The 26,007-nt window shown below is 36.5% G+C and overlaps 2 protein-coding genes across 3 annotated transcripts in view; both read right to left on the reverse strand.

The window, feature by feature from the left end:
• Positions 1-3,539: 3,539 nt before the first annotated feature.
• LOC109095473 (gastrula zinc finger protein XlCGF7.1-like) overlaps positions 3,540-26,007 on the reverse strand; it is a 37,858-nt gene continuing 15,390 nt past the window's right edge. Inside the window, exons 1-3 of one of the 2 annotated variants that reach the window (XM_042720988.1) lie at positions 11,242-11,461; positions 5,165-5,239; positions 3,541-4,854 (exon numbers count right to left, since the gene is read on the reverse strand). In XM_042720988.1, the coding sequence (XP_042576922.1) occupies positions 3,959-4,854; positions 5,165-5,198 (930 nt within the window). In that variant the 5' untranslated portion in view covers positions 5,199-5,239; positions 11,242-11,461 and the 3' untranslated portion in view covers positions 3,541-3,958. Of the gene's footprint in view, positions 4,855-5,164; positions 5,240-11,241; positions 11,462-26,007 lie in introns of those variants that run through there. The other variant, XM_042720989.1, reaches the window with a different exon arrangement.
• Positions 13,915-22,920, reverse strand: LOC122136617 (zinc finger protein 239-like; the record flags this gene model as incomplete). The annotated part of the gene is made up of 2 exons (XM_042720990.1): positions 20,962-22,920; positions 13,915-13,964 (listed from the first exon to the last, which is right to left on the reverse strand). Coding segments are annotated over exons 1-2 (738 nt in total), but the record flags the coding sequence as incomplete, so codon positions are not given.

A 26,007-nucleotide genomic window follows, 5' to 3' on the forward strand; every position in this document is an offset into this window, starting at 1 on the left:
AGCGAAAGTAAATTGCGACGTATAGGTGCTAGCACCCTGCTAGCCGTTAGATTAATAACAGTTTATCTTAGCTCCAGTCAGCCCACGTTAATAGAACAACTGCTTGTTGTTACAAAGGCATTGTCTAACTGAGATTTACAAACTAAAGGGACTTTCCTCATTTGTGAAACTATTTGTCCTGAACAACTCCGTATTCAACTCATCTTTTATAAATGGAGGAACATTAGACACAATATGATTGTTTTTGCTGCTTGAACGAAGGGCATTACTGGAGTAAAAGTCTCCTTTCTGCATTGAACATGTTATATCTATCTAAAATTAATACAGCGCTATTCATGAGAGAAGCTGAAATTTACCTCAAATTCCTGTTACCCTCAAATTTAATTATGCAAAATAAAATATGCATGACACCAAAAAGCAAGTAATAGAGAAGAAAAAGAGGGCTCTAACTCACCGTAGAACTCTCCGCCCGCTTACTCTCGCATGCGCACACCGAGTGAGCCTCACGAGCCCTGCAGAGTTAAGCCAGAGCATCTCGATCGCCCCCAAGTAACTGGACTCAGAATAGGTCATTAACCCCGCCCCCTCCATGCAATCTGATGAGACAAACTAAATAATTTATTTACACTTCAAATAGTTTTTTCCAAAGATGGGGTTTTACATTAGTAGTGTAAAAAACTACATACAATAAGTTCAAGGAATAGTTAAAGAAATAGTTGCAATATTATTGGCTCTTCAGTGGGTTGAATAGATTGATATACCTGAAGTGGTCATATGTTAAGACTCTTTTTCAGCATTATCAAGTTTAAAGAGTGTTACATCTTCGACAAGACAAGACATTTTAGAATCAGAATCAGAAAATGCTTTATTGCCAAGTATGCTTGCACATACAAGGAATTTGACAATAAAAATGAGATGAGAATAAAAAATACACATATGTAAATATAAAAAGATGAAAATTGAAAAATAAATTGAAAAATAAATAAGTTGTACATACAGTTGTGCTGTAGATGATAGTATAGGAATAGAATAGAGTGAGATGCAGGGATGTAACAGGATGTAGGTGGTAATAAATAAATATAAGATTATTGCACATGTTTTTATTGCATTAAGTGGGGAACATTTAACTGTTCATGAGGTAGATTGCCTGTGGAAAGAAACTGTTCCTGTGCCTGGCTGTCCCTGGTTTTTGATGCTCTGTAGCGCCAGCCAGATGGTAAAAGTTCAAAAAGGGGTTAACTTGGATGTGAGAAATCCAGAGTGAATTTCTGAGCCCTTTTCCTCTCTCTGGATGTATACAGTTCTTGAAGAGTGAGCAGGGGGCACCAATAATCCTTTCAGGTCAGCCTCAACCTCTGATTATTGTAAAATTAGTCTAACTACAGTGTACGTGAGAAATCACGGGATGATTATATAAAGTTACATTAGAGGAAGTTAAGTTCAGACCTATACAGACCTATGGGGACTAATTAGTATATTCTAGAATATATTAGTATATTCTGGTATGTGCCTTCTAGATTAGAATATTGGTCGCCTCTGTCTAATGACCAAGACTGACGAGTTTGTGGGTAAGAGATTTGTACATCAAACTGATAAAATACTCAAAGTGTTATAGTAAACTGAATGAATGAGTATAACAGAGTAAAGGCTAAATCGAATAAATAAATATTTACCGAAATTTAACAATTATTACTCATCTCTTCAATTTTTTTAATTTTGGAGTCGAATTAAAGAGGTCATGTGTTAAGGAAAATATATTTAATCTAATATTATTGCGTAAAAGGAAAGACTTCTACCGTGCCTTTGGCTGCCAGTGTTGGACCAGTGGGCGGACCTTACAGTGGTAAAGTAAATGGGATGGTGAGAATATAGGATGAAATTTGTATAATATTCAAAAAAATAGTTGGAAATGAGAGGATAATTTCTGGGAATAGAAAGGAAGACAGCATAATATCATCCGATTGTCAAGTCAGGTCACCTTTACTTCTATAATGCTTTATACAATACAGATTGTGTCAAAGCAGCTTTACAGAGTTAAACAGGAAAAAGGTGTGCTGATAATGCAAGAGTACAACACAGAGAACAGTCAGTTTTCCAGTTAAAGTTTAGTTCATCATTAATTCACTGATATCATCGCCCAGCTCAGTTCAGTTCAAATAATATCTGTGCAATTAAGTTGACAATCCTGCCAGATATTAAGTGTCCTAACTAAGCAAGACAAAGGAGATTGTGGCAAGGAACCAAAACTCAGTGTGAGACAGAAATTGAGAGAGACAAAAAAAAAAACACCCCTTGTGAAAGAGCAGGTTCAGTTGGGGGTCAGTTCTTCTCTGGCCAGAATTTTAATTTTGTGAGGCTGAAAAACTCACCAGATCTTTTTACACAGTAGGAGCAGCAAACACTGTAAACTCAACAATAATCACAATTACAGCAGGAAAGATGTGTGGACAGATGACAGACAATCAAGAGAGGAAAAAAAACAGACTCAATCTGTGAAACTGGGAAAGAAATGAAAGGTATAATACAGCAAACAATGTAAAGACGTGTGTGGTACCTCAGAATAATGATCCAGCAGTAACTGAAGTCAGTAGGACTGCTGTGATCATGTCTGTTAGTCCAGTTCAAACATAATGAACACACAGTATAAACCAAACATCATCATTACTACATCATACTTGAGCTTCACATCACAGAAATGACGAATGAACTGCTTCATGAGTCCATCTATTATCAAGTTATTTCAATCTCAAGGTGTCAGGAGAAACTTTTACCGTCTGTATCTCACAGTACAAGTGATTAGGGCTGTGCAAAAAATCTAATACGATTTTCATGCGCATCTCTTCAGTAAAAACGCTCCTGTGATTAGTAGTATATCTCTAGCACGTGCGTTCAGATCAGGGTTGCCAGGTTTTCACAAAACAAATCCTGCCCAGTTGCTTCTCAAAACTAGTCCAAAACTAGCCCAATCGCGTTTTCAGGAGGTTCCCCGATAAAAATTGCATCCCGGGGTTAAAATATAAGTTTTTTGTCAGGGTTGCCCTGGTAATATTCACATTTTAGGGGCTAAATATCACGTTATTGGTATTGGGGTCACTTCAACCCGCGGACATGAAAAACAACCGCAGACTTGGCAACACTGGTTCAGGTGGAGCGGCATTTACTGCACAGAGCCCTAGTTCACTGACAATCTACACAAAATCGATTTTAAAATCGCAGGCGATTCTTTGTCGATTTTGAAAGCGATTTTGTGTAGCTTGTCGGTGGACTATGGCTCTGTGTAGTAAATGCCGCTCCACCTGAACCAGTGTTGCCAAGTCTGCGGTTGTTTTTCATGTCCGTGGGTTGAAGCGACCCCAATACCAATAATGTGATATTTAGCCCCTAAAATGTGAATATTACCAGGGCAACCCTGCCAAAAACGTATATTTTAACCCCGGGATGCAATTTTTATCAGGGATCCTCCTGGAAACGCGATTGGGCTAGTTTTGGACTAGTTTTGAGAAGCAACTGGGCAGGATTTGTTGTGAAAACCTGGCAACCCTGATCTTAACGCACGTGCTGGAGATATACTACTTATCACAGGAGCGTCTTTACTGAAGAGATGCTCATGAAAATCGTACTCGATTTTTTGCACAGCCCTACAAGTGATACATGCATTAGAAGACAACTGAACATAACATGAGGCTCATAAGAAAACACAAAGATATCATTTATATCTTGAAGCAAAATGATACACAAGAATAAACCTTTCTGACATTGTTTTTTGGGGAGGAACTACATCTTTGAGCTGATCTGAATCTCAGTTAAATCTGCTGGTTTTGAAGATGAAGATGAACTTTATTCACTGTGAAAACTTTAAATGTTTCTTTGTCATGTCACTTGTAATGACAGATTTATCAGATGATATTTTATTGCTTGATGGATTGTGTCACACGTGGTGAGGACCCAGCATCAGATATTAAAGTGCTGGATCTGAAGATGATACTGTGATTGGTTTTTGTATGACTGTGTAGAGAAGATGAATGTTTGAAACACTTCCCACATGCAGTGCAGTGATACGGTTTTTCTCCAGTGTGGATCCTCTTGTGTGTTTTAAACAGTTTTCTGTAGTTAAAGTCTTTTCACGCTCAAAGCACATGTACTCTCTCACACCAGTGTGTGTTTTCTGATGTACTTTCAAATTTTGTAGAAATGAAAAACTCTTTCCACACAAATGACATGAATGTGGTTTCTCCTTTGAATGAACTCTCAGGTGATTCTTCAGAACTGAAGCTCTCAAAAATGTTTTGCTGCATTGATCACATGCATGCAGTTTCTCTCTAGTGTGGATGTTCATGTGTTCGTTAAGGTTTGATGATCGTGAGAAACACTTTCCACACTGAACACAAGTGAACGGCTTCTCTCCAGTGTGAACTCGCATGTGCTCTGTAAGGTGTCCTTTTAGTGTGAAACTCTTCCCGCACTGATCACATGTGTATGGTTTCACTCCAGTGTGGATCTTCTCGTGTGTTTTCACGTCTCTTAACCTACTGAATCTCTTGTCACAGTGTGAACACTTGTATAGTTTCTCTCCAGTGTGGATGTTCATGTGCTCCTTAAGGCTTGATGATTGAGTGAAGCTCTTCCCACATTGATCACATGTGTATGGTTTCTCTCCAGTATGAACTCTCATATGAAGCACAAGTTGATGTTTGAATGAGAAACCCTTTCCACACTGAATGCAGGTGAAAGATTTATTGGCTATTTCATTTAAATCTTCCTGTTCGCAACTCAATGGTTTTTCTCCAGTTTTAGCATGATTTTTCTCCTCAACTTCACTCAATTCTTCATTCTCCTCATTTTCTTCAATCAACTCTGAAATAAAAAGTTAAAATGGTTTGTAAACTCTGTAACCCTGATTAACTCTGATGTAACACTGTAAAGACGACAACTGCTATAACAAATTTTGGTAATTTTGATGCATTTTTGTAGGGTTAATGTTTTTTTTTACAACCATTATAGGCACAAATAAAGTGTTTCTATAGGAAGAACTATTAAATATGTTTAATCAACTATACAATTATCCAACATTAATAAAATTGATAAACTTACCCTATTACAACAAATCTAAATCAGCTTGAAGCTTTATAACCATCAGCATTATTAATGAAGAATAAACAAGAACCTGTTTGCTCTTCATTATCTTCTTTGTGTGTCATTCTGCAGGATTTGTGGGAGGAGCTTCACTGAACATGAATTTCTGTGTGGAAGAAGCAGATTTGCCAAAAACAACAAGAAATCAGTTCTTTTTTTAAATAGTTTACACATTTAAGCATTTATGTATTAGAAGCAGAAGAGACCAGAGCCTTACTAATACAAAGTGTTGTCTCTTTGTAAATCATTTTTTTACTATATTAAAAGTACCAGTGTCAACACAGAGCAGATCAATTTAAAATTCAGAAACACTGCACTCATATGCGCTTATTCACACATTCTGTGCATTTCTGTTTTGTCTGTCTTTCTATTGTTAACAACACTAACCATATTATATTTTTCATTCTGCCTTATTAAAGCTGCAGTCGGTAACTTTTGGGGCTCGCGTCTGGCGGAAGAACATTGTAGCCGGAGCTACCTCTCTCCAATATAAACAAAATCCACCGCTCCCGGCTCTTCTGGTCCAATCAGCGCAGGGCTGTGCCACACTGTTGTTTTGTGTTGAAAATGTAAAAATATATAATGAGCGAGAACATCATGAATCATTTTTCCAAACCGTGTTTTTGTCTTATCCTGAATCACTACGGTACACCTATAATAAGTGTTTATATTCTGACTATTTTAGTCTGGTAGGGGTCGGCAACGCTGCAGAGTAGCACAGTACCTGCGTGACTCACCATAGATGTAAACAGAGAGAAGTAGCTCCGGCTACAATGTTCTTCCGCCAGACGCAAGCCCCAAAAGTTACCGACTGCAGCTTTAACACATAAGAATATATCCGTCTAGAAATATAGAACCGAATATAATGTAAATTCTTCCAAATATAAATAACAGTAAGCATGAAAAATTTAAGCATAAACATATTTGATCATATTCGATGTCATCAAATCAGACATTTGATGACATCCATCTTCGTTAACAATTACAGGTAAATAACTACACTAGAGCACATCTAAATATAGTTTGTTTTTCTAACAGCTACATTCAGAGCAATTAAAGTAAATTATGAACGTGTTATAGTTTTATATAGGGATGTTAATTTCAGTTATTCTTCCTAACTGACAACCGACGCTCGTTAACCGATTATTAACCGTTAAATGACAACATTATTTTAAATTAGAACTGAATTAAATTAGAAATGATAGCTAAGTGTCTATGACCCGTTAAAAATACTAACATTTGTTTCCCGGGAATTCATTTTACATGCGCAAAAAGCAGCAAACAACAAAACATTAGGATTCACATGGTCTTCATATCACATCACGCACCTGCAGCGCTTCTGCGAGAGGAGAAAAATATAATAAAGCTAGGCTATATATAGGCCTGTGTATAATGAAGAATTATATTTTTTAAATAATAAATTAAGAAAATGAAAAAAAAAATTGTGCAACAAGTAGCCTAGTATGCAGATTTTCGGTTTATTTTTGTGCTGCGTGAAAGGAAAAAGATGGCAGAAAGCAGAATCCTATTTTTCTTTAGGCTTATATTACAAAAGCACAAAGATTTGTTTTTATTGTGAATGTACACAAATAAAGGCAAACATTTTACAATTACGATTATCTTTATGACTAAAAGGAGTAGTTGCCTTCACTGTTAGAAGAACAAATTTTAAGTGATTGTGCTGGTGCTGCATGCATGCACACAGTTAAGTTTTGCTACCTTGACAATGCAGCCTGTTCATTATCATTATAAAATACAGTCAGTCAAACATATGGGAAAAACACACTGCTCATTTTAAATAGGCTATGTAGTAAAATCTGTGCCGTTAAGTGTTATCACCGTACCGCCGTGATGTTATGCAAAACATTTTGTTTTACGTGGATATTGGGAAGTCCGTGAAGTAGGCTACATAATAAATAATAATTTGGCATTCAAATATATAGCGAATACGGAAACATTTAATTTTGTGTCGAATGAGAGACCCAATGTTGGTTTCAGTTTCGTTTTAACCTAAATTAATTCGTTTTGGCTTGTCGTTTATATTACTATAGCTTCTTATATTTTTAATTATTGTTCTTTTCTAAATAGCCTACTGTTAATTGAAAGGATTTGTTGTAGAGTGAGGGGAACTAAAATAACCTAGCTATGTTTACAATTTTTATTATAATGTTTGTAAATATTTTGAGTCGGCATTAGGCCTATTTCTGAATGAAATTATAAAATGTGACTTATACAAAACTTTTTCTCCCTCTCTCTCTAAAAAAACAATTTGTTTAAACGCATAGCATATTTTAACCATGCAGCAAACCTTTATAAATATTTTGATAAATTACTGAAAATAAATAAATAATTGGTAAATAATCGGTTAGCCGGTTAAAATGAACATCCCTAGTTTTATGTATGCAGTAATTGACAGTGATCATAAAATCTTTAAACAGAGGCTACCACAAAGCAAAAAAAATTAATATTTATAAATGTCTTCATATTTCTGTAGAGATTTAAAATATCCCACATGGGATACGGACTAATTATATGAAGTATTAGGCAGTATCTGTTCTTAATTTTAACCACGTAAAGCAACTATAACAGATATAACAGACAAACCTCAAAAAAAAAAAAAAAACATTATAAAAAAATTGCAGCAGCAAAGCTTGATATTGGTTCGTGTTAATTTCCCTCACAGATAACGAGACATTCAGCAACATTATCACTCCAAACATCGAAACAATTATTCACACGGACATACATAGAGAAGTCATATGATGTTGCTTAAAAAAGGACATTAATTTTGTGTATTTGGTGTAAAAAAATGTGAATACGCGGCCTAAATTTCAAAAAAAACAATAACTTCCACATACTGTACATTATTGTTGCTCCTCTATGCCCTCTATGCCTTTCTGAAAATGCATCGATTTTTACAAAGCTCATCGTTCTGAAAAAGCAAGGTGTGCTCTGATTGGCCAGCTATCCAGTACGCTGTGACTGGACAAATGTCTCAAGCATGTGACGGAAATGTTATGCCCCTTAACATACTGTGATGCCGTCACCAGGCATGACGAGACAAAAACATAAAAACAAATTACAAACAAGGCATTTGTAGCATACCAGTGGGAACAATTACGGATTATACTGTACTGTCTTTTTATGCATTAGGTTGTATTGTGCCGCATAAACATAAAACCGTATCTGCATTTGTGATCAGAGAAACGACAAACAACAAGCGCTACACTAAACTGCACGCGTTTGAATCATCAGTGGCAAATCCTTTAAATATAAAAACGTACTTAAAGACTATGAGTCAGAACAGCCGGCACTGTAGTCTACTCTCCCAGGTTCAGGAAACAGTCCTCCATAAAATGTGCAGCACACATCTGAATGTTTGGGTTGAACTGTTCTGGAACAGTGTTGTAAATACAACTTAACCACTGATTTCTAGTTGTGTCCTCTTTTGGAAGACCAAACAAAGTATTTTCGCTTTCGCAACGAAACACACAGCTTCTCCACGACATGGTGGCTGCAGTGGCAGTAACAATAAAGTTACTCCTTCTTTTTTGTGTGAACATTTGGGCGACGTTATGCAAATCTTCCACACATTGTGACGTAGACATGTAGGGGCGTATTTAAACGAGGTGTTTAAGAAGGGCGTGGACGGGTCTTAACTTTTATAAAGAATATCTCTTTGGGTTTGAAGCTTGAGTCTTTGCAACTTTAGGGATCTTATCTATTTACAAACAGCTTGTTACACTCCAAAGAGAAAGGAAAACTTGAAATTGCATCATATGACCCCTTTAAAATGTTTTCCTCACATGCTTGTTGAATGCTGTAAGTTTGTGATAACGTAAGAAAAGTAGATAATATTGTTTGCCACTTGCTTGAGCAACTTAATATATAAACCTAGAAGTAAATGCAAAAGTAAAAAGCATTGAATAATGTGTTGCTTGTGTTTAAACCTGTCTGTGAAAGATTGTATTACTGTACTGTGTAAAAAAAAGAATTGCAATGCTAAAAAAGCATTTTCAGTGAAAATGTTTGGATTTGAAATCAAAATAATGGATAAATGTTGTGTTTGTGGTAAACAGCCAAGGATCAGTAGCAGACTCGTTTGTGAAAGCACAGTCCGTGCTGCTTCCCCTCTCACAAGAGACACCTAAGAGGAGAATTCCCCCCATTTTCAAAAATGAAATTCAGGCCCTGAATAAATGTCTAAAAATCATGATTGGAGTATATGGAAGAAAATTAATGACAAATGTCTTTGAAACAAAAAAGCAAGTTGAATTGCACTAACTGAAAAAATAATGATTGAATTAACAGTGCTTGCATTTTTAGGTCCTGAAATTTAACATAGTTGTTTATTTAAGGTGTGAATATTTCAATTCAACATTTTTTTGCACATTTTCATAATTAAAAAAAAATCACACTCACCTTGTATGAATTCAAACCTGAATTTGGTTCACATCATCAATAAAGTATATTCTGAGATATGAGATCTTCACTGTAGCCTATATATCACTGTATTAGTTAATATATATATATATTTTTTTTTTTTTTGTTCAGACACCAGTTTCTTGTCACATTCAAACTGGTTGTCATAGTAACGACACTAATTTCTGGAGATTAAGTGCATTGTGAGTTCCACAAATCTGAATGCATTATTTGTAAATTGACTGTTAAGATAAACATTTTGCACAATTTATTGTGTTGCCACTAGATGCCTGTATAGCCCAATGTAACAATCCCTAGTAGCGAAGACATTGTACATAATTTACACATAACTTAATTTCATTACATTTGGATTTGGATACATGTTTAGATATTATCAATGGCTACTTTATGTCTTTATCTGTTTTTTGTTCAATTGTTTTGTTGTTGTTGTTTGAAACATTGATTTAAAGTGTCAGTTATTGCATTATTATTTCAGTCAAACATCTATAAACATTTGTTACTCCAAACTACATATAAAAGCCTGATCAGTGGTATAAAAGTAATCAGTGTAGCTACTTAATCCTTTGCTACTCATTAACGCGTGAACTTCCCCTTTAAATAACGTGACGCTCTGACCTCTATGTGTATGATGCCGCTCCTATTAAGTGCTGTTATAAGTGAATGAATTGATTCAGAATTTCGACACCTCTGTACGGATGCATTAAACTTGACCAAGTGGTTTAATAAAGGATGAAAACGGCCCGAGGGAGAAATTGGCTCTCTAGGAACTACCTTGCTGGCTTGTTCCTAGAACTACGCGGTGCGAAAGCCCCTAATGATGTTGGGGGATCCAGTGGGGGTGGCAATCATATTTCAGGGTGACCGTGCCATTCTTTATCACAACACTGTTAAAATGTAGTGCCAGTGTGTGCGCTCGTTAGCACCCTTTCATCTGGTGGCGCCCTAGGTACTTTTCCTGAATATCGATGCTTGCCCTGAAAATCATAACTTCTATTCACCGCTTGCTCCATTTCTACAAATCAGTTTTTGTGAATGAATCAGTGCTCTACTGCCATTCCTGCAGCTCCCGGATGTGAAATGCCAAATTTTCTGCTAAATTTAAACCACTGAATTTGTGGAAGCATATTTGGAAAGTAAAATAAAATGGGCCGAAATATGCCTGTCGAGTACATCAAACTTTTAAACAGACTGAATATTAGGGAAGCGAATACTAGAAGGTGAATATGAATTATTGAATTTTTAATTATGAAAATGTGTGAAATATTTTGAATTTAAATATTCACAGCTTAAATAAACAACTATGCTAAATTTCAGGACCTAAAAATGCAAGTTTTGAAAATACAAGGCATTAAAAAAAGCAAGCACTGTTATTTCAATGCATTGCATTCAATGCATTTTTTTCAGTTAGTGCAATTCAACATGCTTTTTTGTTTCAAAAGACATTTGTCATTAATTATCTTCCATATGAGTATCACTATAAATAGTTATAACTGATAAAAAGAATGCTTTAAAATCGGTATTAGTGGTATCGGCAGATAGTAGGCCTACTGCGATCGATGATCTGCAGCCTCAAAAATCTTGATCTGAGCACCCCTACTTTATATATTGTTGTATGAACAAACTGTGTAACATGCGTTTCATGCGAAATACAGTGAAATTACTCACCTCTCCTCTGAAGACTCAACCCTAGCAGCGTCCGAAAGCTTTGATGACTCGCTCCCTTATCAGACAATGACTTTACAGGCAGCGTTTGTTCCTCCCGACAGTGATTTTACACAGACTTCTGAGGCATCATAACAATCTACAACAGAGCTTTGCTGGTAATTCTTCTTCCTCTGAGGTTTACTGGTGTTGTATGTGTTTATCGCCACCAGCAGGACTGGAGTGTGAAGCGGTGAGAGGAGGGAAATAATGTGAGAGAAAATATTTTGCAAGTCTACAGATTTAAATTTGACAAAGTCAGCTCCATACCCTGAGACATTCTCAGAATAAAAACACAAACATGAACATAAACAGCTCCATTTACATTTGAAAAAGGTGTCTGTCTGAATCAGAGAAAGTATGAAATAAGCCTAATCATAAATCATGATGGCTAATCACCGATAAGGTGCAGCCACAAAGACATAAAAAAATGTTCAGCTTCCCTTATTTGACTAATACTCAAAAATTATTATTTAAAACATGCATTATTTACTTTAGCCTGTGCAGACCATTAAAGAAAGCAGAGTGCAGAAACAAAGTTGCCTTGAAGTCTTGCATCGTGATGATTGAAATTAGATTAAATTTAGAATTCATTTAGATACGATTTAGTTCACTCTAATTGCTTAAAGAGGTTTTGTGTTTGATAAACAAAACCAAAATCTGTAGTGGTGTACCTTCCATCAGTGTCTTTTCAAATATAAATGAACACTAAAACTGCTATGATTAACCTCATTCTTTTGTCTCTATAGGCCTACATAAAGAGACATTTGCATAGATTGGTGAACATAATCACCTATTTTTGTAAATGTGGCCAATTACATTTGCATCAAGCACCCAGTTTGCGCTTCTCTATAATTTAAATTAATAGCTTACATTTACAAAATCAGCCTTTTAATGAAAGTCCGTTTTTAATACAATTATCAATTAAATTAAAATGTTAAATTAAAAAAATATACATTTATAATGTTAATGTTCAATTTAGTTTTATTCATTATATTTATATATTTTATTCTAATGTCACAAATAATAATCTCATGGTAAACATATTCAACATTATAATCCAAATAAACCCACAAATTAAAATTTTTATAAATAAAAAAAAAAACACATTTACTCATGAACTACAAACTGACCCACAACCTGATCAGTTAAAATTGACCCATGCGAGACGTGAGTGCTGTACTGGCAAATTGCAAATTGTACTGGCATCCATTATAAAACACTCTTGCTTTTAAGACAAATACATGCTGAAAAGATTAATGTACTGACTTCTGGAGTCATCCGGCATCTCTAATGAAATTTTATGGTTTTCTATTCATCAGTGTTGTTTTGAACTTACTGTTTGAAGGCTTTCACTTACTTGGACCTTCCAGGAGCTTATATTGGTTTAGAATTAAAGGGATACTCCACTCCAAAGTGAAAATGTTGTCATTAATCACTTGCCCCCATGTCGTTCAAAACCCACAAAAGTTTAGTTCATCTTCAGAGCACAATTTAAGATATTTTGGATGAAAACAGTGAGGCTTGTGACTGTCCCATAGACTGCCAAGTAAAATACACTGTCAAGGTCCAGAAAAGTATAAGCATCGTTAGAATATTCCATCTGCTATCAGTGGTTCAACCTTAACGCTATGAAGCGATGACAATACTTTTTGTACGCGAATAAAACAAAAATAACAACTTTATTCAACAATTTACCCTGTGTCACTCCACATCAGCGTAGCACCATTTTGGAGAATCTGAGCTGTATGCAGGCAGCTTACGCTCTTCGGTGTCAGCCGCGCTGCACTGATGCACTGTTTTCTTTCAAATCAAAGCCTAAATATACGTAAAAAACGTATCCTTGTGGCACGGCTGACACAGAAGAGCATATGCTGCCTGCGTACAGCTCAGATTCTCCAAAATGGCACTATGCCACTGTATCTCTAGTACTGTAATGTATCTCTAGTGTACTATATCTCTAGTGTACTGCATCTCTAGTGTACTGTACCTCTTGTGTACCGCATCTCTAGTATACCGCACCTCTAGTGTACTGCATCTCTAGTGTACCGCATCTCCGGTCAAGTCAAGTCAAGTCACCTTTATTTATATAGCGCTTTAAACAAAAAAACTTGCGTCAAAGCAACTGAACAACATTAATTAGGAAAACAGTGTGTCAATAATGCAAAATGACAGTTAAAGGCAGCTCATCATTGAATTCAGTGATGTCATCATGCAGCTCAGTTCAGTTTAAATAGTATCTGTGCAATAATTTGCAATCAGGTCAACGATATCGCTGTAAATGAAGTGTCCCCAACTAAGCAAGCCAGACGTGACAGCGGCAAGGAACCAAAACTCCATCGGTGACAGAATGGAGAAAAAACCTTGGGAGAAACCAAGCTCAGTCGGAGGTTCAGTTCTCCTCTGACCAGACGAAACCAGCAGTTCAATTCCAGGCTGCAGCAAAGTCAGATTGTGCAGAAGAATCATCTGTTTCCTATGGTCTTGTCCCGGTGGTCATCTGAGACAAGGTCTTTAAAGGGGATCTGTCTCTGGGGCTCTAGTTGTCCTGGTCTCCACTGTCTTTCAGGGCTGTAAAGGTCCTCTCTAGGTGCTGATCCACCATCTGGGCTGGATACATACTGGATCCGGGTGACTGCAGTGACCCTCTGACTTGGATACAGACTGGATCTGGTGGCTATGGTGACCTCGGAATAAGAGAGAAACAGACTAATATGAGCGTAGATGCCATTCTTCTAACGATGTAGCAAGTACATCGGGTATTATGGGAAGTGTTCCCGGTTCCGGTTTACCTAATTAATGCAGCCTAAAAATCCTTTAACGGATTTGGATATTAGAAGTGTATTAGTATGTTATGTGTAACCCAGGTTAAAGAGATGGGTCTTTAATCTAGGTTTAAACTGCAAGAGTGTGTCTGCTTCCCGAACAATGTCAGGTAGGTTATTCCAGAGTTTGGGCGCTAAATAGGAGAAGGATCTGCCGCCTGCAGTTGACTTTGATATTCTAGGTATTATCAAATTGCCAGAGTTTTGAGAACGCAGCGGACGTGGAGGACTATAATGTAACAAGAGCAGATCATCGTTCAAATACTAAGGTGCTAAACCATTCAGGGCTTTATAAGTAATAAGCAAGATTTTAAAATCTATACGATGTTTAATAGGAAGCCAGTGCAGTGTTGACAGGACCGGGCTAATATGGTCATACTTCCTGGTTCTAGTAAGAACTCTAGCTGCTGCATTTTGGACTGACTGGAGTTTGTTTATTAAGCGTGCAGAACAACCACCCAATAGAGCATTACAATAGTCTAACCTTGAGGTCATAAACGCATGGATTAACATTTTTCTGCATTTGACATTGAGAGCGTAGGCCGTAATTTAGATATATTTTTGAGATGGAAAAATGCAGTTTTACAAATGCTAGAAACGTGGCTTTCTAAGGAAAGGTTGCTATCAAATAGCACACCTAGGTTCCTAACTGATGACGAAGAATTGACAAAGCAGCCATCAAATCTTAGACAGCGTTCTAGGTTATTACATGCAGAACTTTTAGGTCCTATAATTAACACCTCTGTTTTTTCAGAATTTAGCAGTAAGAAATTACTCGTCATTCAGTTTTTTATATCAACTATGCATTCCGTTAGTTTTTCAAATTGGTATGTTTCGCCGGGCCACGAAGAAATATAGAGCCGATTATCATCAGCATAACAGTGAAAGCTAACACCGTGTTTCCTGATGATATTTCCCAAGGGTAATGTGTAAAGCATGAAGAGTAACGGCCCTAGTACTGAGCCTTGAGGTACTCCATACAGCACTTGTGAACGATGTGATACCTCTTCATTCACTGCTACGAATTGATGGCGGTCATATAAGTATGATTTAAACCATGCTAATGCACTTCCATTAATGCCAACAAAGTGTTCTAGTCTATGCAAAAGAATAGTGTGGTCAATAGTGTCAAATGCAGCACTAAGATCCAATAGCACTAATAGAGAGATACAACCACGATCAGATGATAAGAGCAGGTCATTTGTAACTCTAAGGAGAGCAGTCTCAGTACTATGATACGGTCTAAATCCTGACTGGAAATTAGGCTTGGGCAGTAATACGGTAATATGGTATACCGCGGGATCTAAAAATAGCAACGGTATCAGTTTCAATACCGTCATAAAAAAATGCACTTATATAGGAGACAGGGATTGAATATTAAATTATTATTATTTATTTAATGCCTAAAAATGCGTATGCGTGGTTGTCATCACGTGATAGCGTGGAGGAGAAAGAGAGAGGGGGAAAGATGGAGAGTCGCGCACCAGTAAGGACCTAATGAATGAATAAATTGGCCTAAATAAACGAATGAATGAATGAATGAATGAATGAATAGGCCTAAATAAACGAATGAATGCATAAATAAATAAGTCAATTAATGTATATTATTCCATTTGGTCAAATTTGCATGCAATTTTTTTTTTAAATAAGTCCCTTATGCGCATCAAGCCTGCATTTATTTGATAAAAAATACAGAAAAAAATTACAATTTAAAAATGTTTTTCTATTTTAATATAGCTTACTTTTAAATATAATTTATTTATGTGATGCAAAGCATATATATATGCCCCTTTTTTACATTTGAGCCCCTGCCCCTGAGGAACTCGCTGCACGTTTTATGCTTACCGTTATGAGGCCTATTCATTCATTCGTTTATTTAGGACAATTAATTCATTCATTCGTTAAATGAATGAATGAATGAATAGGCCTAAATAAACGAATTTCGTTTACGTTTGAAAGCCGCACTGAAACCAGTCGGTGACTTCACTGATATTTTGTCAGACAATGTGTTGGTTGAGTCAGAAAATGACCTCCAGCTAACAAAGTCAATAAAAACTGGAATTCTAACAAAGCTGGAGGCCAAGTATGAATCCGATTCAGTGCGCAAAATAATGCGAAAATGCACTTTGCTCGACCCTCGTTACCTTGGAGGATATGAGACGGATGATAATGCATTGGCTGAGACCAAGGCTGAATTACAGGCTGAGATCGTGAGCTTAGAGGCAGTAGGTCCAGTGGCCATCAGAGTGGAAGAGGGAGAGGCGCAACCCGAACCCTCACGAAAAAAGATGACTCTGGGAAGTATGCTGCAAAAAAAAAGCCGATGCAATGGCAGGTCCCGTCGGCATCGGCACCGTAGAGGACCGAATCGGAGCTGAAATAACAGCATACTGTTTGGAGCCAGTCACTCAAGGAGACGAGGACCCACTTCTCTGGTGGAAAAATGCTGCCTGGCGTTTTCCCCAGATGTCGCGAGTGGCACGAAAGTACCTATGCGTCTGTGCCACAAGCACACCATCGGAGCGGGTTTTCAGCACCGCAGGTAAAGTTGTCGGTCCACAACATGCCCTGTTAAAGCCGGACAAAGTAAACATGCTGTTTTTTCTAGCGAAAAATCTTCGTTCCTATTCGCACTGTTTATTTTTATTTAATTGATTCAGGTAGCCTATTTTTATTTGGTTTTCGTTAAAAACAATATTGTAAAGAAGACTGGAAAGAAGGTTTTATTTAGGCCTATTGCCTATAATTTTTATAATATGGATGTTTATGTTAATTCAACTCTGGTTGACTGTTGTGGGTCTATTTGCACTTTTTTATAAGCTGCTCTTTGTTATTAAAAGTTGTTCGGGCGGTGTGATTTAATTTAATTGAATTGTGTTCGCGTCTCTGCGCGAAAACTGTTCTGGATGTTTATGTTAATTTAATTCTGTTTGACTGTTGTATTTGCACTTTTTTATAAACAGCTATTTGTTGCTAATAAAAGTTGTTAATATTGTTGTGCATGTTATTTTGTTATTGTTTCAGTATTAGTGTTTGGTATTCAGTTTCTGAACGGTTTAGGCACAATCCAACAGTTTGGTGACGCTGTCTGAGCCTTACGTCATAATTTTTTAATTATTCACGGTAATACCGTATACCAAGGTAAAATAGGGAGGAGGTTTGACGGTATCAAAATTTGGATACCGCCCAAGCATACTGGAAATCCTCACAGATGCCATTTTTCTCTAAGAAGGAATATAATTGTGAGGATACTACCTTTTCTAGTATCTTGGACAGAAAAGGGAGATTCGAGATCGGTCTATAATTAACTAGTTCTTTGGGGTCAAGATGTGTTTTTTTTGATGAGAGGCTTAATAACAGCCAATTTGAAGGTGTTGGGGACATATCCTAATGACAATGACGAATTAATAATAGTCAGAAGAGGATCTATGACTTCCGGAAGCACCTCTTTTAGGAGCTTAGATGGAATAGGGTCTAACATACATGTTGTTGGTTTAGATGTTTTAACAAGTTTATACAATTCTTCCTCTCCTATAGTAGAGAATAAGTGGAACTGTTCCTCAGGGGATCTATAGTGCACTGTCTGATGTGATCCTGTAGCTGTTGGCTGCATGGTTACAATTTTATCTCTAATAGTATCAACTTTAGAAGTAAAGAAGTTCATAAAGTCATTACTGCTGTGATGTTGGGAAATGTCAACACTTGTTGATGCTTTATTTTTCGTTAATTTAGCCACTGTATTGAATAAATAACTGGGGTTGTTTGTTTTCTTCTAAAAGAGATGAAAAGTAATCAGATTTAGAATTTTTTAATGCTTTTCTGTAAGATAGGTTACTTTCCCTCCAAGCAATATGAAATACCTCTAGTTTTGTTTTCCTCCAGCTGCGCTCCATTTTCCGGGCTGCTCTCTTTAGGGTGTGAGTATGCTCATTATACCACGGTGTCAGACTGTTTTCCTTAACCTTCCTTAAGCGTAAAGGAGCAACTGTATTTAAAATGCTAGAAAAGAGAAAGTCCATAGTTTCTGTTACATCATCAAGTTCTGAGGTTTTGGATACGCTAAGGAATTGGGATACATCAGGAAGATTATTACAAAGCAGTCTTTTGTGGTAGAAGTGATGGTTCTACCATACTTCTAACAAGAAGCCACTGCTACTCTAGTGTACCGCATCTCTAGTGTACTGTATCTCTAGTGTACTGCACCTCTGGTGTACCGCACCTCTGGTGTATCGCATCTCTGGTGAAACCGCACCTCTGGTGTACCGCATCTCTAGTGTACCGCATCTCCGATAAACTGCATCTCTGGTGAACTGCATCTCTAGTGTGCCGTACCTCTTGTGTACCACATCTCTAGTGTACCGCATCTCTAGTGTACCGCCTCTCTGGTGTACCGCATCTCTGGTGTACTGCATCTCTAGTGTACCGCATCTCTAGTGTACTGTATCTCTAGTGTACTGCACCTCTGGTGTACCGCACCTCTGGTGTATCGCATCTCTGGTGAACCGCACCTCTGGTGTACCGCATCTCTAGTGTACCGCATCTCCGATAAACTGCATCTCTGGTGAACTGCATCTCTAGTGTGCCGTACCTCTTGTGTACCGCATCTCTAGTGTACCGCCTCTCTGGTGTACCGCATCTCTGGTGTACTGCATCTCTAGTGTACCGCACCTCTGGTGTACCGCATCTCTGGTATACCTCATCTCTAGTGTACCGCACCTCTGGTGTACCGCATCTCTGGTATACCGCATATCTGGTGTACCGCATTTCTAGTGTACTGTATCTCTAGTGTACTGCATCTCTAGTGTAATGTATCTCTAGTGCACTGCATCTCACAGATTCTAAAGAACAAGAAGCACTCACTTACAGGATAGTTTCATTCCAGTTGCTGTCAGGACTTTACTTCACAAATGCACTAAGGCAAAGCTCAATGTTAAAATAATATTTCCAGTCATATTATTCAACTACAGTCTCTTTATTAATTTCAGTCTCTTTTTCTGTCTGTGCTGCTGTTTTTATACAATATGCAGAATGTCAATGTGCAATATGATTATCCAGTCCCTGTAATAATCAGGACTATAACAAATGCACTAAATGGGGCATATCAATGTGCAAGATCTGGTCACTAATAACTACTGCCACTTATTCCATTTTAATTTGTACTTTTTAAAAAAAATACTTACTGTTTCATATTAATGTAGAGGTCAATGTGCAGTACTGCCAATGCCCACTTTACTCAGATTACTTGCATAATATGTGCAATATTATGACTTGTGGTATATACTTCTATAATTGTACTGTATGTCTATAGTCTTATTTATTGTCTGTGGTTATATGTGTGTTTTCTAACATCAGTCAGGAGCAGTGCTCTTAATTTAATAGTGTGCAGAAAAAAATAGGCTACAATAACAATAAAGGATTTCAATTCAATTCAATTCAGAAGCATTATTGAGAAATTTAAAACAAAAAGCCCAAAAAGCAAACATTTTCTTAATGCAAATACAATTAGCAGACAATAAAAGTTGTTGATAAAATATGTGATGCGATCTAGGAAAACCCACCACATGGTGAAATTTTACCATTTTGGTTTTGGTACAATATGAAAGCCGAGTTCAAGCCCTTTCTAAGACTATTTTGTCCATAGCTTGAATGTAACAAAAGTTATGGCTATCTGAAGTTGGCTTTCCTGGAATTAAATTTTGAGAAAAACTGGTTTAAAGTGATACAATGAAAATAGAAGCACAACAGTCAAGTATCAGAAGTAAAAGTCACTTTACTGTGGTAAAATAATTATTTTAGTCACTGTACATGATGTAAAAGATACAAAATGTCCCCAAGGAAAACAGAACACTTGCAAACAATTGAACATTGTGTCCAACTCTACAATTCTTTTCCAGGTCTACTTTGGAGTTATTGCTGGACTTACATAACCAGACACTGTTCAGGGTTGTAACTTGTAGCTTTGTGTTCTAAACTTGTAGTTTTAGTTCAATTTAGTTTTCACCATTTGAATCAAATGAAATTTGAATTTGAAACTAAAACTAAAAGTAATAATGATATGAAAATGGTGCTGGGGGCCCTTTAAGAATGAGAGCTGTCTGTCAGGAGCATCATTACACAAACAGACTAACGTTACCCTGAAGAGGACCGTTTCCGTTGTTTATCAAGATGGGTATAGTCTCTTTTGATCAACCCTTGCATGTTTAGATTGCATGATTAGTATACCTTGTAGTTTACATTTAGAAAAGCGAGCGCAGCGCACCTGTGCATATAACAGACTGTCATCGGACTCCTCCTCTTTAGTAATTTCATCATCCGATCCTTCATCTCTGGATGTGAAATAGTCCATTATAACACTGTTTAGAGCACTGACATCATCAAGATTGAGCAGACTGAGATGAGCAAGATCGCTTAAGTGAGCAGCTACTTCAGACTGTGTTGTTTTCTTACACTCCGCCATCTCTTGATATTTAAAAAAATATGTATTTAGAATTAATAAATAAACATTTTAGATCGCTATTTTTCTGCACTAAACAAGTGAACATTTGAACATAATATGAAACTCATAAGAAAGCAGAATATTTATATAATGAGGCAAAATGAAATATAAGAATATAACTTTCCGACATTGTTCTTTGGTGACGAGCTCCATCTTTTAGTTGATCTGAATCTCAGTTCAATCTGATGGTTTTGAAGATGAACTTTATTCACTGTGAAACATTAGATAATGTTTCTTTTTCACGCTGCTTGTAATGTCTGGTCATGACAGATTTATCCACATGATATTTTATTGCTTGATGCAATATTTGGTGAGGATGCTCATTAGACCTGAAAGTGCTGGATCTGAAGATGATCTACTTACTGTGAATGTTTTTTGTGTGTCTGTGTAGAGAAGAAGATTGAATGAAACACTTCCCACAGTCAGTGCAGTGATACGGTTTCTCTCCAGTGTGGATCCTCTCGTGTGTTTTCAGAGTTGCTGAATGACTAAATGTCTTGTCACAGTGTGAACACTTGTAAGGTTTTTCTCCAGTGTGAATTCTCTCGTGTGTTTTCAGAGTTGCTAAATGACTGAATCTCTTGTCACAGTGTGAACACTTGTAAGGTTTTTCTCCAGAGTGAATCCTCTGGTGCAGTTTTAAACAGTTTGCTGTAGTAAAAGTCTTTTCACACTCAAAGCACATGTACTCTCTCACACCAGTATGTATTTTCTGATGTACTTTCAAATTTTGTAGACATGAAAAACTCTTTCCACACAAATAACACGCATGTAGCTTCTCCTTTGTATGAACTCTCAGGTGTTTTCTCAGGTATGAAGCGCTCGAAAATGTTTTGCCGCATTGATCACATGTGTACAGTTTCTCTCCAGTGTGGATCCTCTCATGTGTTTTTAGGTCTCCTGACCGACTGAATCTCTTGTCACAGTGTGAACACATGTACGTTTTTTCTCCAGTGTGGATGTTCATGTGCTTCTTAAGGCTTGATGATTGTGTGAAACTCTTCCCACATTGATCACAAGTGAACGGTTTCTCTCCAGTATGAACTCTCATGTGAACATCAAGACTATTTTTTCTTGTCAAACTCTTTCCACACTGAGTGCAGGTGAAAGATTTCTTGGCTGTTCTTTTAATTAAATCTTTCTGTTTGGTTTGAGACCAACTCAACGATTTTTCTCCAGTTTCTTCAGCATGATTTTTCTCCTCAGATTCACTCAATTCTTCATTCTTCACATTTTCTTTAAATAACTCTAAAATAAAAGTAAAAAAAGGTTAATTTCTAAATAACTCAAAGAAACCAGATAAATGTGGACATAAAGATGATCCCAGATATAGCAGTGTAAATTAGATAATTGTTATACAAAATGTTGGTCATTTTGAAGAATCTTTGTAAACTATACGTGCTTGGAATTTTTCCATGAATGAGATACACTGATCTTCAAATTATTACTAATATTACACATTAATTTCTTGGTAATGCACATTTAACAGTTAAACACTAAGCTTGAGTTGGAAATCATACAAAATGTACTTTTATGAACAATATTAACATGCCAATTCTAATTTTTTACAAAGAAAATTAATATATTCTACTCTGATTAAATGTACAATTAGTGGCAGATTTAAGAACCGTGCACTGAACAAAAATCTTGTGTTTCAGTGATGATTAATCTGAACACCTCTGATTGTCTACATAAACTCAACTGAATCATGTGTGATTTGTTATAATGCAGAACGCTGTAAAAATAAAACCTGCATGCAATGGTGCAATTGACACTAATTTTCACTTTATTATATGCCAAAGAAAAAAAAGTGGGGAGATCACTCATCTCACTAAAGTAGGCTAATATTATGTTATGCTATTTTGCTTGCCTGTAATTATACATAGTACAACAACAAAATGTTTCTGTCCAACTTCAAAAATAAAAAAAGTGCAGTTTTGGGGGGATTTAAAATTTATTTGGCTGAATTTGTCAAAGTTGATGTAAAATGAATTTCAATTGAAATGAATGAGGACATAACATTTGACTATTTCTGCCACAACACTATGTTATTAGCGTTAGTTAGTTATGGTTTTCTACATTATTGCTGTGTGATCTGTTTATAACAGATATTTCTGTGCAGAATTCAAGCACTTCTTTCTGGATCTCACAGCAGTGTGTAGTAACAGTGTGGCGAGATCAGCATTGGTTCTGTTCTGAGCTCTGATGTTTGCATGCGTTAGCGCTGCGCTCAATTATTGGTCCGAGCTGATAAACCGCTCAAAAGAGTAGCGCTGTTTTGTTACACTTTAGTTTCATTTTCCGTTTGAGGTTTCGCATATGCAATAGGCAGCATAGAAAAATGGTCACGGGCAGCACTTATTAGTTGGGAAGCAATGCGCTAAAGTAAAACATTTTGAAGTCACGGCATTATAATAAAGAAGAAAAAATGGTCGCAGTCGAATTCCTGCCTTATTAACGTCACAGTTGAAGGTGTTTGATCAGTACTATATTATTGCAGAGCTCTAAAGATTTTTTCCTGTTACAGCATAATCTTTAAGTCCATTTAGAGACCCCGGGGACAGTACTGTCAGGATTACTTTCTTTGATCTGTCTTGCATTTAATAAGCATTTGCACAAAGTAAGACTGAAAAATGCTGGATCAGGTATGGTATTAATAAAGTAGACCAGAAAAATAAAGACCCAGTCCTGTTTAGCTCCATCTTTTTTATACAGTTTTCATACTTCTAGTCACCTTCAGTTTTCTGATTCTGCAATTGGGTTCTTGACCATCTATAGGGAGCTACTAAAGAGTTGTGACTGGTGTGAGAAACAATGGTCTTAGGTTAAATGCAAGTAAGACCGACAAGGAAAGTTGTAGTTGATTTTAGTAGTTTTCCTCAGCACAGGGCAGTCCACCGGTACAGTAAAAATAAGAGAGTCTTGAGATTGTAAAAACGTACAAGATTTTGGGTGTATATTTGAAATAATAAGTCGAATTGGTCCGAAAGGGTCGTATCATTTGTTAAGGCGGCTGAGGTCCTTTGGTGTAAAGTCATGTACTACTTAAGACCTTCTGTGGTCTCATCTGTGATATTGTACTCTCTGCACAAGTTGGGGAACTGAAAGGATTTAAGTTAAAATAAACTAATAAAGAAGGCAGGTTCTGTGACGATTTGAGGGAGTGGTGTCTGCACTGCGTGAGGATAAATGCAGGATAGTCCTCCTGTGAAATTCGGTAAAATATGCTTGTGAAAATCGATTGAAAATGAAATGAAGATTGATCCATCCACGCTGTTTACAGGGAGCGTTATAGGAAGTCTTTTTTCCCAACGGCAATTAGGTGTATAATCAGTGTTATTGGTCATACTTTTTTTAGGATTTATGTTTTTTATATAGACAATGCTTTGCAAACTTGATACTGGAGAACAAGTTTTTATGATAAAAGTTGTTTATATTTCATTGTATGGTTGCTGGTGAGGGTTAATAAAGTTGAAGTCAAGTCAAGTATCTTCAGCTCTTGATCTCTCATCTTCTCTCTGTCCTCTTTAATAAACTGCAGATTTCATCCCTACCATATGATTCTATTCTCCACTTCACAACTGAACTAAATAATCAAACACCATAATTTATAATTAATATAAATAAGAGACTAAATAACATTTTAATAGGACAATATTATCTATATAACATACTTCATATCAAAAACAAAAACATATATATCTATATCACTTACTGCAGATCATTTTCATAGGACAATATAAACAATGTATTATTTTTTTTTTCAAATATTGGTAAAAAAATTGTTGAAAACAAACACAGAAATGCATCTACAGATTTGTAACCAACAAATATCCTCAGCATTGAGACCAGATCTCCTGTAAATTGCCTTAAAGCTACTTTCAAGGAAGACATCAGCATAATAAATGAGGTGAAAACAGTAACTATTGACATGTAATGAGTCTTTTCAGCAGCTCTGTTAATACTGATGAGCCTCAGACAATCAACACTCATTTAACAAGACATTCAGGATCATTAGCAGATCATCTCACTTTATTCTGAGTGTTTGCTGTTAGAAACACATAATTTGAGTCAGGATATATGCTGTTATTTCTCACGATGTGACATGGATAAAACATCATTAATACAAAAACGCCAATATCACTCAGGTAAATACCTATCAACAACACCATAGCCTAACATGTCCATATGAATCTTAGTATATTTTGGTTTTCTACTAACTACAGTAATTGCAATAAATTAATTAGATAATTAACATTTTTCACGTAGGCTACAGAAACTGACAACGATCATAAAACTTTTAAAAATAAAGAGCTCCAGCAATATTTAATGTTTTCTTTTATCAGACTTAATTGATATCTATATTCGCATTAATGAATAGAATTGAAATTTCCCTTGTTAGGCTACTCCTTACAGGGGCAACGTGTTTAGAAGTTCTATATATTTCAGTTTTAACAAGTAAGCATAATCTGCCTGAGATTTGGTGCTGCACCCCTGTTTCAAAAAAAATAAAGCAACAACAAAAAAAAAAAAACAAAATAAATAAATAAAATAAACAAATAAATAAATAAATAATTCTAAAATCTCAGGCGAATGAAAATCAGTGGAGCATCCAGCAGATGGCGCCAGATCTTTATTCAAACACAGACAAACCCCGCCAAAAATAACCAACAGGAGAGTCTTTTGAGGAGAATTAAGGCCCCGATATACTTCAAACAAAATCGAAGAACAAACTGATATGAAGTCATTTCGAACAAAATCAGGCCAAAATGAAGTTCGTTTTGGCAGTTCGAAACGGCTCACCAAAGCAAACTTTCTGGGCGAGTTTGTTTCGGCTCCTAAACACCTTTGAGTTTCTATTGGTCCGTGGCGGTTTTGCAATCGGTGGGTATGTTCTGAAACTACACCTTCTTTGACGCGCAATTTTTTTTTTCTCTGTTCTTTCCTCATTCTGCGGAGGTCATTAAGGAGAGCAACATCTCCTGAATACACTGGAGTGTCGAATAGCTGAGCTGCACAAATATATCCGCACCTGTACGATCACTCGGACAGACTTTAAAGATGTAGAGACAGTATTTCATTCCTAGAAAGAAATGGCAACGAAGCTTGGTGTCGAAGACCCGGAGTTATGCAAAAAGCGAAGCAGAGAAACATCCGAGACAAGTTTTCCAAAGCCATGAAAAGAATGAAAGGAAAGAGTAAAGATATAAGGTAGCAAGTACCAAGTCAAGTCAAGTCAAGTCTGCTTTATTGTCAATTCTTCCACATGTACAGTATACACATATAGAGAATCGAAATTGCGTTACTCTCAGACCTCCGGTGCATACAGATAACACTAACAGCAGAGCCTAAAAATCTAGATCAAATATAAAATATAAGATACAACTATACAATAAGGGAATGTAAAAA

This window comes from Cyprinus carpio, chromosome B3, assembly GCF_018340385.1.
Source record: "Cyprinus carpio isolate SPL01 chromosome B3, ASM1834038v1, whole genome shotgun sequence".
Taxonomy (NCBI): domain Eukaryota; kingdom Metazoa; phylum Chordata; class Actinopteri; order Cypriniformes; family Cyprinidae; genus Cyprinus; species Cyprinus carpio.